At 46.1% G+C, this 11,836-nt stretch overlaps 1 protein-coding gene across 1 annotated transcript; it reads left to right on the forward strand.

Annotated features, from left to right (window-relative positions):
- Nucleotides 1-1,227: 1,227 nt before the first annotated feature.
- Nucleotides 1,228-11,502, forward strand: LOC123361496 (c-Myc-binding protein-like). Its single transcript, XM_045001450.1, has 4 exons — nucleotides 1,228-1,489; nucleotides 9,328-9,376; nucleotides 10,267-10,396; nucleotides 11,408-11,502. The coding sequence occupies exons 1-4, from the start codon at nucleotides 1,228-1,230 to the stop codon at nucleotides 11,450-11,452; spliced, it is 486 nt and encodes a 161-aa protein (XP_044857385.1). The 3' UTR covers nucleotides 11,453-11,502.
- Nucleotides 11,503-11,836: the final 334 nt, after the last annotated feature.

Consider the following 11,836-nt stretch of genomic DNA (forward strand, 5'->3'; position numbering starts at 1 on the left):
AGGCGGCGAGGAGAAGGGGGCTGAGCTGGGCACGGCCTGAGGGGAGAAGGGGGCTGAGTGGGAGGGAGAAGGGGGCTGGGCAGGGCCTGAGGAAAGGCGGGAGAAGGGAGCTGAGTGGCCAGGCGAGGAGAAGGGGGCTGGGCTGGGCACGGCCTGAGGGGAGAAGGGAGAAGGGAGCTGAGTGGCCAGGCGGGGGAAGGGGGCTGAGCTGGGCACGGCCTGAGGGGAGAAGGGGAAGAGTGGCCAGGCGGGCGGCGAGGAGAAGGGGGCTGGCTGGGCACGGCCTGAGGGGAGAAGGGAGCTGAGTGGCCAGGCGGGCGGCGAGAGGAGAAGGGTGCTGGGCTGGGCACGGCCTGAGGGGAGAAGGGAGCTGAGTGGCCAGGCGGGCGGCGAGGAGAAGGGGGCTGGTCTGGGCACGGCCTGAGGGGAGAAGGGAGCTGAGTGGCCAGGCGGGGGAAAGGGGCTGAGCTGGGCACGGCCTGAGGGGACAAGGGGGAAGAGTGGCCAGGCGGGCGGCGAGGAGAAGGGGGCTGAGCTGGGCACGGCCTGAGGGGCGAGGGGAGCGGTGTGGCCAGGCGGGGGAACGGGGCTGAGCTGGGCACGGCCTGCGGGGAAACGGGGGAAGAGTGGCCAGGCGGGCGGCGAGGAGAAGGGGGCTGGGCTGGGCACGGCCTGAGGGGAGAAGGGGGCTGAGTGGGAGGGAGAAGGGGGCTGGGCAGGGCCTGAGGAAAGGCGGGAGAAGGGAGTTGAGTGGCCAGGCGAGGAGAAGGGGGCTGGGCTGGGCACGGCCTGAGGGGAGAAGGGAGAAGGGAGAAGGGAGCTGAGTGGCCAGGCGGGGGAAGGGGGCTGAGCTGGGCACGACCTGAGGGGAGAAGGGAGCTGAGTGGGAGGGAGAAGGGGGCTGGGCAGGGCCTGAGGGAAGGCGGGAGAAGGGAGCTGAGTGGCCGGGCGGGGGAAGGGGGCGGGGCTGGGCAGGGCCTGCGGTAGGAAGGCGGGAGAACGTGCGGAAGTGGGGGAGAAGAGTGGATCAGAGACAGGTCGCGGAAAGGCGCAAGGAAGGACGCCAAAAAGAAGTTGGGGGAGGGGCAGGGCCGTGTATTCCCGTCTCCATGGTGACTGATGGGACGCTGCGTGTCTTCCCCTCCCTCCCGTAAAAGACCCAGGGCGCAAGCGCGGCCCAGTCGTTAGAGCGACTCGGTGCGGAGCGGGCGGGGATGGCGCATTACAATGTGCGGGGCTGCAACTTCTCCCCGGAACCCACCGCCCTCTCTTGGTCCCCCCTCCTCCACCGCGGAGTCTCGGTGTCCCGCTGGCTGCCTCTGCGCCCTTCTCAGACAGGCCCGGGCGAAGCCGGCTCGCCGACCCCGGGCTGCCTCGCCCCGGCCCGCGCTAACCTTGTTCCCATCCTTCCCTCAGGCCACGGAGTCTAAGCGGGAGCAGTTCCGCCGCTACCTGGAGAAATCCGGGGTGCTGGACACGCTCACCAAAGGTAAATGCTCCGTGTCGCTGCCCCCAGCGTGGGGGAAGGGAAATGCTCCCCCTGCGCCGCGCAGGGAGCAAAGGTCCGTGTTCTCTTGCCCTTGGTTGCAAGCGGGTGCAGGGCCATTCTCTAGCAGCTGCTCTCCGGGCACCCTCGCCGCCCAGTATTGTCAGGTGGTAGGTGACCAGTAGCCCTCGTTGAGAATCCTGTGGGTCAGGCCTTATTTTTTTCAGAGTACTTACTATTTCTGTAGCACTTTATATATTCAAAGCAAAGTTCTATTTGATTTCAGTTGTAGCATTGAGCACACCCCACTTCTGCAACTCTGACCCATTGGCCTCGATCCCTGGTACTCACTCCACACAGTGGGTACCTGTGAGTTTTGGTTTAAGTGACTTGTTCAGCATTGCAGAAGTAAGGATAACATTCAGTTCTTCAGGGTGGCATTCAAGGTCTGTAACCATGAGACTATCCTTTTTCTCCCTATAATTCTCTGCTTTATTTGCTCCACAACATTCAGCCTCTACAACAAAGGAGGCAGGGTTCTTGTAGACAAAAGCCTCATTCGCTACACAGTTCTTTTTGATTCCTGGTATATTGAATGAGTCAGAAGTCTTGTAGGGTGAAAAAAAGTATGTAATCATGTTACTAAAGAGTGTCATGCACCTAGACTTAAGGTCAGAAGGGACCATTATGATCATCTAGTCTGACCTCCTGCACAGTGCAGGCCATAGAATCTCACCCACCCACTCCTGTAACAAACCCCTAACCTATGTCTGAGCTATTGAAGTCCTCAAATCATGGCTTAAAGACCACAAGGTGCAGAGAATCCTCCAACAAGTGACCCGTGCCCCACACTGCAGAGGAAGGCAAAAAACCTCCAGGGCCTCTGCCAATGTTCCCTGGAGAAAAATTCGTTCCTGACCACAAATATGGCGATTAGTTAAACCTTGAGCATGTGGGCAAGACTCACCAGCTGGCACCCAGGAAAGAATTCTCTGTAGCAACTCAGATCCCACCCCCATCTAACATCCCATCACAGACCATTGGGCATATTTACCTGCTAATAATCAAAGATCAATTAATTGCCAGAATTAGGCTATCCCATCATACCATCCCCTCCACAAAGTTATCAAGCTTAGTCTTGAAGCCAGATATGTCTTTTGCCCCCATTACTCCCCTTGGAAGGCTGTTCCAGAACTTCACTCCTCTGATGGTTAGAAACCTTCGTCTAATTTCAAGTCTAAACTTCCTAGTGTCCAGTTTATATCCATTTGTTCTTGTGTCCACATTGGTACTGAGCTTAAATAATTCCTCTCCCTCTCTGGTATTTATTCCTCTGATATTTATAGAGGGCAATCATATCTCCCTTCAGCCTTTTGGTTAGGCTAAACAAGCCAAACTCTGAGTCTCCTTTCATAAGACAGGTTTTCTATTCCTCGGATCATCCTAGTAGCCCTTCTCTGTACCTGTTTCAGTTTGAATTCATCCTTCTTAAACATGGGAGACCCGAACTGCACACAGTATTCCAGATGAGGTCCCACCAGTGCCTTGTATAACTGTACTAACACCTCCTTATCTTTACTGGAAATACCTCGCCTGATGCATTCCAAAACCGCATTAGCTTTTTTAACGGCCATATCACATTGGTGGCTCACAATCAACACTCCAAGATCTTTCTCCTCCCCTGTTGCTTCCAACTGGTGTGTGTCCCCAATTTATAACCAAAATTCTTGTTATTAATCCCTACATGCATGACCCTGCACTTTTTACTATTACTCCAGTTTACAAGGTCATCCAGATCTTCATGTATGAAAAAAAGGGGCTCAAGCAGCCTTAATCCTGACACTTCTCTGCAATCAGAATATTCCTTTAACATTTTTTTATTTAATTACACATTTAGAAACAAACTAACCAAATTCCATCTTGTGGAATCATATTGATCCTCATATGGATTGATGGCAGGTTTGTGACCTCTAGGTTGGCCCCTGAGTTCCTGGCGTGGGAGGCTGGCCCCTGGCCCCTCCCCTGCAGCCTCAGCTCACTGTGCCACTGGCACAATGCTCTGGGTGGCGAGCTCCTGGGGCAGCGCAGCTGCAGAGCCTGGCCTGACCCGAACTGGTGCTCTGTGCTGTGCGGTGCAGCTCTCTGTCATGGTGCAGCCGTGCTGCGGTGCTCCAGGCAGCGCCATAAGGGGGCAAGGAGTGGGGGAGGGGGGTTGGATAGAGGGAAAGGGAGTTTGGGGGGTGGTCAGGGGCTGGGGGTGTGGATAGGGGTTGGGGAGGTCAGAAGGCAGGGAATAGGGTGGTTGGATGGGGCAGAGGTCCTGGATGGGGCAGTCAGGAAGGAGAGGGGTTGGATGGGGCGGCAGGGGGCGGTTAGGGGACAGGGAGCAGGGGGGTTCGATGGGGCAGGTGTCTGGTGGGGGCTGTCGGGGCAAGAAGCAAAGGGGGGGGTCGGATCGGGGGCTGAGTGATGCCTGCCTGTATGGGGAGGCACAGCTTCCCCTAACCGGCCCTCCATACAATTTCTGAAACCCGATGTGGCCCTCAGGCCAAAGAGGTTGCCTGCCCCTGCTCTAGGTCCACTGCAGAAACCTCTCCAAGCTAATGGAGCAACTGATAGCAGCAGCAATCTGTGTGGACTAACCACTAAAGAGGGATGAGACACATTTTGCTAGTGTTTCTGAAGTTATTTGATAATTCTGGGTTCAATTCTATGTTTTGGTGGGGAATATGCTTCTAGTTGTAAACACTTCTCCTTTGCTTGTACCCTGTCTTTGTGCTCTCTGGTTCCTGCCCCTCTTCCACTCTGCTGCTGTCAAGCCTCCCCACCCATCCCATTGCTATTCTGTCCTTGCCTCTGTGCATTAAAGGCAGGTAGCATTTGCATAGCTTTCAAGGCGACAATCATGATAATCTAGTATGACAACCTGCACATCGCGGACCACAGAACCTCAGCCACTCACTCCTGCAATAGGCCTATAACCTCTGTCTGAGTTTCAGCAGTCCTCAAATCTTGATTTAAAAAAAGTTACAGATGCCACTATTTACTCTAGTTCAAACTCGTGACCTGTGCCCCATGCCCCATTGGAAGGTGAAACCTCTCCTCTCTCAGGCTCTCTGCCAGTTTCATATGGGAAAATTCCTCCTGACCCCAAATAAGGTGGTCAGTTAGACTCTGAGCATGTGGGGAAGACCCACTAGTCAGACTACTAGGAAAGAATTCTCCCCATTTATTGCCCCATCTCTGCCTGTTGGAGATATTTGTTAATAGCAGACATAGATGGGCCATGTGCCATTTTAGGTTACCTCATCATTCTATCCCCTCAATAAACTTATCAAGCTCAGTCTTGAAACCAGTTAAGGTTTTTTTTGCTACTACTACTCCTCTTGTAAGGCTGTACCAGAACTTCATTCCTCTGGTTAGAAACCTTAATCTAATTTCAAGTTTAAATTTGTTAATGGCCAGTTTATATCTACTTGTTCTTGTGTGCCAATGGTGGCACAAGAACAACTCCTCTCCCTCCCTGCTGTCTAGCCCTCTGACTTATTTAGAGTTCAATCATATCTGCTTCATAGAATCATAGGACTGGAAGGGACCTTGAGAGGTCATCTAGTCCAGTCCCCTGCACTTGTGGCAGGACTAAGTATTATTTAGACAATCCCTGAGAGGTGCTTGGAGATATTTAAGAGCAGGTTAGACAATGATGAAGATTCCACAACCTCCCTAGGCAATTTATTCCAGTGCTTAACCACCGTGACAGTTGGGAAGTTTTTCCTAATGTCCAACCTAAACCATCCTTACTGCAATTTAAGCCCATTGCTTCTTGTCCTATCCTCAGAGATTAAGAAAAACAATTTTTCTCCCTCCTCCTTGTAACAGCCTTTTATGTACTTGAAAACTGATACGTCTCTGCGGCCCCTGGGATGCATGTCTCCATGCCTGCCCCCAGAGCCACCTCTCTCCCCCCTGCCTGGGGCTGTACAGATGTGCCAGCAGCCAGGCGCTTCTGGGAGCAGCATGGGGCCATGGCAGGCAAGCAGCCTGCCTGAGCACTGCTGTGCTGCTGCCTGGGAGCTGCCTGTGGTAAGTGTTTCCCGTCCGGAACCTGCACCAAGCACCCCCTCCTGCACCCCAACCCCTGCCCGAGCCCTGAGCCCTCTCCTGCACCAAACGCCCTCCCAGAGCTTGCACCCCTCCTGCTCCCCCCCCCGCCCCAGGGTCAACCAATGCACACCCCACAGTTGAGAATGTTTTTACACTGATTTATGACAATCTCTGAAGGATTTTGGATCTATAAACCACAAATGACACTAATAAAAAGTACAACTCATAAAATGTCCAAATGTAGTTACTTTTAACTTAATAGTTTTTGACCAGAGTCTCTCAATGGAAAATATTAATATGACTAATTACCAGTGCTGGCTATAATCTGTGTTGTGGAAGTACCCAAATCACCATATCTAGATTGGGGTGCCACTGGGTTAAATTCTGAATGAACAAACAGAAAATCTGACAACTTCAGTAGAAATTCTGTGTTGGTTTTTATCCTGCCCTCATCACCTGTATAGCTCACAATCTAAAAGTCAAACAATATACAAATAACTCGAGAGAGAATTAAATATTTTTATATACTTTTTAGTTTTGTAATTGCATAAATATCCACTTCCTCAGCTGTTCCTTAGCCTATAAATCATGCATGGTTTTTCTTTTGTTGGTTTGTGTGGTTTTTTGTGTGAAGTCTGTCAGAGAGAAAATAGGGATTATGCTAATGAAAACATATCACAAAATCCTGCATGTGCATACTTAAGCTTGTAGAAAACCTATGGTATCTTGAGTTTCAGGAATAGTCTTTTATGTAATTAAAGGCTGCGTCATAATACATTTTCACAAGCAGACAGTCAAGTTAAACTGTGCAACCTTAACATTCTTGTTCGTTTTTGGATGGGATATATACACTAATTCAAAGGTGTCATGAATAGTTAGTAAAGGGTTAAAGCATAGTACCTGGTGGGCACCTGACCTGAGGACCAATCAGGGAAGAGAATTTGAAACTCCTAGGAGGGAACTTTTCCCTCTGTTTGGGGGGGTCTTTGTCTTTGGCCGTTTGGAATTACAAGAGTCCAGATGTTTTAATCAAGTCTACCAGCTTCCACCTTTCTAAACTAATTTCTTCTAGTCAAGATAGTGAGTATTAGAAAGATACTTTGTGTCCTTATCTAATAATCCTATGTTTGCAATTCTGTGTGTTTGTTGTTGATTATTCTTAATTCTGCTTGTACTGAGAAAGAGAGAGGATTCTCTCCAGAACGTAGCAAGGTCATACCCTATGAGTGTCCAGCTTGGACTCATAGAGATTCTGTATTTTCTTGTTTTTCTTTTAATAAATTCTTTCTATAAAGATTTGATTAAATCCCTTCTACTGTGGATCGGGGAAGGGGCCGAGACACTCTCTCTCAGTGATTCACAGAGTTGAATCAGTGTATATCTCTCCAGGGTGGCTGGGAGAGAGGGGGGGGGGGAAGTGGGCTGCTTCCCTGTGTGTGTGAGATTCAAGGAATTGAATCAAGGTATCTCTGTCTTCAGAGCAGGCTGGAGAGAGGGGGGAGGGGGAAGGTTCCTCCTCTGTGAATTGATCTGTGTTCCCAGAGAGTGTCTTTGAAGGGAGACAGGGGGGAAACAGGGGTGTCCTGGCCCACGAAATTGACCGGGTGGTGGCAGCAAAAGGGGAGACCTACCCTAGGATTTTAGGGTGGGGGAATACATGCGGGTCCTCACCTTGAAACCGCCCAGTTTCAAGTGAGGGTAGACTCTGACAAAAGGGTATTATAGAAAGTGTTCTCATAGCTTTCCATTCTTTATTTTTTGTTTCTAATATATTAAACATTTGTTTTATATGTTTCCAGTTAGCTTATATTTTCTCCTTGAATGAAAATGAAAGCAAGTAATCTCTGTTTAATTGCTTTATTAACTGCTGCCATAGCATTTAGGTCAAAACTGTTCCGTAAAATGGAGCATCTGGAGACTCAATACACTTCGGTTTGTCCCACAGTTGGTAGGGATATTCTACCACTGTACAAAGTTTCAGATGATAGTGAATGTTTTAGAATGGAGCTAAATTGCACATACATTCTGTCCTTTCATTTAAGGAACATGGTGTGAGTGCAGATCAGCTTACTATTACTCACTTTCACCACTCCATGGTGAATACATATTTAGAGTGTGGAGGACACTTCAGCTAAACTTACTCACATTAAAAAGACTGCATGTGGAGTGAAGTTAGTGTTTTTGCCACTTTCAGATATATCAGTGTGCTCCATTTGGTGGCTCTAAAGCTGTTGTTGCTGACTAACTAGTCTAAAAGGATGATATAGCTACTCTTCCGTTAACTGACAGTGAACTCTAGTAGCTTACACGCTTGTCCTGGAAGGGAAGTTTTGGAGTCCAAAATTACATGAACGAGTGTTGAGAATGTCCAAGCTAGGAAGTTAAGATGTGTTGGCTAAGTTGACGATACATTAACTTGGTACCTACAACAATGGTGTTCTATTCCCAGTCACTGATCAGTTTAAAAACAAAAATCCTCAACTGCAGACATACTGACAGTGATAAATTGTATTCATTTTGGCTTCATTCCAAGTCCAGAAATCTAAGTATTAATCAAACAGGAGAACTGGTGGCTCAGGCTCTTCTGAGGATTCAGTCAACAAAGTGTTGAACAATGAATACTTCAGAAGTTCGTGCCAGGTGGTTGTCTTTGGTGCACATCTGCGTTAACTCAAAATATTAGTTGAGTACCATACTCAATGTAACACTGAGTTCCCCTGCAAATGAGCACAACATATAGATGGGTGATGGAGGAGCCAAGTGGTGGGACTGTAAGAGTGCAACTGCATTCTTGAGACATCATTTAGGATTCTTGCTTCCACACTAGAAGCAAAGCAGCAGGTGGGTGCGATTTGTTTCCCCCTGCCCCCCCCCCAGTAAAGGAGGCCTGGTGATGGAGGAGAATATTGACTTTTCCAAACTTAGTAAAGGAGATTCTGTCTTTGGCTACGCTAGAGAGCTTACAGTGGTGCAGCTGCGCCACTGTAAGGTCTCTAGTGTAGCTGCTCTAAGATGATAGGAGAGAGGTCTCCCATTGGCTTAATTACTCCATCCCTCGCCAAGTGGTGGTACCTATATCGGTAAGAGAAGCTCTCCGGCTGACACATTTAAGCGCTGGTGTGGACAGAACTGGGCATAAATTATGTTGCTCAGGGGGGTGGCTAATTCACTCCCCTGAGCAACATAATTTATGTTGATTGTAAACTGTAGTGTAGATTACTTCAGATAAATAACAAATACAATAGTAGGCAACCATTTACTGGTAGAGAATGTATATATCCTGGAACTATTATTAAATAGCTATTAATTTGATCAGTTTATGGAAAAATATAACTGCTTGAAAGTCACTTGCAATGTTTGTATTTATGTAAATACAGAATTTAGTGCAAATATTTAGCTTTACAGTTGATTAAAGAATTGTTGGAAAAATGCTTATTCAAAATAATTCCAGCTACATAACTGTCAAAGCTTATGTTGGATGTACATGAGTCTCTCAGTAATACTCTGTATAATCACTAATACCTGTTCATTGTCCTAGCTTTTATTATAGTCAAAATTATCTTTGTGTGTGAATGTTTAAATTAGTGAAACATCACCTTTAGAATACTAATCTGGAAGTAATCTTTTTTTTTTTGTGTGTCTCATATGTATTACCTTTGACTACTGGTGCACATTTAAGAAATTGAACAATTTGGGGTGTCTTCTGCTTTCAACTGTTGGACGCTTTTTATTTACAGTGTTGGTAGCCCTATATGAAGAGCCAGAAAAACCAAACAATGCACTGGAGTATCCTTTTTTTCTTCCTTCTGTGAATTGATTTCAGACAGGTGTGAGGCAAAAAATGGAAGCATAGTCCAAGGCAGATACTCGTTTGTCTCCAAAATATTTTATTTCCATATTAAATAATAACAGCAGCAATTTTAGGGAAATGGCACTTAGTCAACCAAGTACAATAGAGAACTGGAAATTTAACTAGTGCATGATAAAGTCCTTTCTACCAACAGCCTGAGGCTTTTGGCTTATCTAACCCAGGTTGTTTTTTGTTGTTCAATTTTTGTTTTTTGTTTTGTTTTTGTGCAGAGGCTTATGTTTAATAGACTTTTGCCTTCCTTTCAGTATTAAACGTTTTCCATAAGGCTATTTGCCTAGGAATGCCTCTCTTTTATTTGCAGGTGTACTGCTTAGTTTGGAACAGTGTATTTTGCATAACTGCTAGAATAGAATGTTTAGTGCTGACAACTCTCTAGTTCTTCTTAATCTTGCCAGGCTTCCTCTTTGACCTCCTGCCTCAGTGAATTATGAGGGCTTACTACACAAAAGTATTTACTGTCTAAAATTTTCTGCCTTACTGTTTAGTATTCTCTTGTTCTTATGTTGTGGGAGAGGGTAAAAGGAGCATTTTTCACCTTTTTATTTTATACTATTTTATAACAGTGCCCTTCTCAGTCTTCTTTACAAGCTAAGTAAACCTTGCTGTTCTCCTTCCTTGTGTTTTTAAAGGGCCTGCAGACAGCCATGTTGCCACTTTCTGTTTAAGAAAAAATCCAAACAATTTTTTTTAAACTGACATCTGGTGTATCTTGTCAGTCTGCCATTATGTCTTGCTCTACCAGTGCTGTAGTTTATTCAGATTCAGGCTATTATTTTTAAGTGAAGAAACACTTAACTTTTATTAGCTTTCTGAAGCATCATATAGGAGCCGCAGCTCCAGAAAATCCAGAAGTAGAGGCCCTTCCACTGGAAGTGGCAGAGATGAAAGAAAAATACGAAGCTGTGTTGGAAGAAAACAAAAAACTAAAAGCAAAGGTAAATATTTAAGAGTCTCCATTGCTGTATATTCTTAAAATGTAAATGAAAGACAAATACACTGGTATTAGTTACCGTATCAATAGTCAGTATTCATCAGTGATAATGCAGTGTCACTTTGTGCAAGTTTCAGGTCAAGGGGAAGCCTGATAGGCTCTTGGTGAGGGGTCACTCAATTGAAAAGAACACTTCATGTTCTAAAATGACTAACAACTCAGTTCAATTTCTTAAATGTGCATTCAAATTGAACTGAGTGGCAGATTCTAGATATTCTAATCTTTACTTTCATAACCTTCCCTATGTCAGAGATTCTTTTCAAAGGCTCTGAAATCTACTTGGTCTTCAGCTACTTAATTTTTATACATACGTATCTATAATTGGAGAATTCAGGGTGTATTTTAAGTGGCCAAATTATCACTAAATCAGTGTGAATTGTCGATTAAGGTTCTGATGGTAGGTTTGTCCTCTGTTTTAAACTTTACTCCTTGGAATAGTCCCATGAATAGCTAATACCCATTCTAGTGGTGGTAGTCAGACCATTTTACTCCAGCATATTTCAGTACAACATACAAGAATGTAGGACACTCATTCTTCCCAACACTAACTCATGAGTAGCCAGTATTGGGCAATCACAATGTAAAACCCTCTCTTCTTTAAAGTAAGAAATTAAATATTTGTCAGTGGGAAAAACTCTCAAGCATTTAATGGATCTTGTGTGCTGAAATCTCCTGACTTTATAAGTCACTTAAGAATTTTTGAAAATCCTGCCCTGCACCTTTAAAAGCTCCCCCCCATAGCTGTATTTTTGCACAATACATTGTGTTTTTCTCTTCCCTCTCACCCCCACAAAAAAAAGTTTACCGCGTATGTTTGTAGTCCCTGAAAATAAGTGGACCTATCTGTAGGTTGCTATAAAACAATTACTCCTCTCTCCTGTTGGGGTAAAATATGCCTTCAGGGTTTTTTTAACATTCTATAGCTAACAAAATCACTCCTTTTTAAATTCTACAGCTGTCTCAGTATGAACCACCTCCAGAAGAGAAGCGTGGTGAATAGGAATGCTTTCACCTTTTGGTTACTTAACTGAATAAAGGGCTTAATCAGAAGTTTACTGTCTTGACTTTTTTTGGATATAAATATCTTGAAATATTTCATGGAATATGTTGGTAATCATCTTACAACTACATGAATTGCCTAGGGAAGTTGTGGAATCTCCATCCTTTTTAAGAGCAGGTTAGACAAACACCTGACAAGGATGGCCTAGATCAGTGGTCTCCAACTTTATGCCCAAGATCACTTTTTGAGTCTAAGGACAACCTAGGATCTACCCCCACCCATTCCCTGAGGCCCTGCCCCTTCCCCAAAGCCTTGCCCCATTCATTCCATCCCCATTCTCACTCACTTTCACCGGGCTGGGGTAGGGGTTCAGGAGGGGGTATG

The sequence above is a fragment of the Mauremys mutica genome, unplaced genomic scaffold (assembly GCF_020497125.1).
Source record: "Mauremys mutica isolate MM-2020 ecotype Southern unplaced genomic scaffold, ASM2049712v1 Super-Scaffold_2380, whole genome shotgun sequence".
Taxonomy (NCBI): domain Eukaryota; kingdom Metazoa; phylum Chordata; order Testudines; family Geoemydidae; genus Mauremys; species Mauremys mutica.

Excerpts from the sequence above, each read along its gene's own strand:
- LOC123361496 (XM_045001450.1), top strand. The coding sequence starts at position 1,228 with ATGTGCGGGGCTGCAACTTCTCCCCGGAACCCACCGCCCTCTCTTGGT. Across the intron at positions 1,490-9,327 it reads GCTGGACACGCTCACCAAAG|TGTTGGTAGCCCTATATGAA; the intron begins GTAAATGCTCCG and ends TTTTATTTACAG. Across the intron at positions 9,377-10,266 it reads AAACCAAACAATGCACTGGA|CTTTCTGAAGCATCATATAG; the intron begins GTATCCTTTTTT and ends AACTTTTATTAG.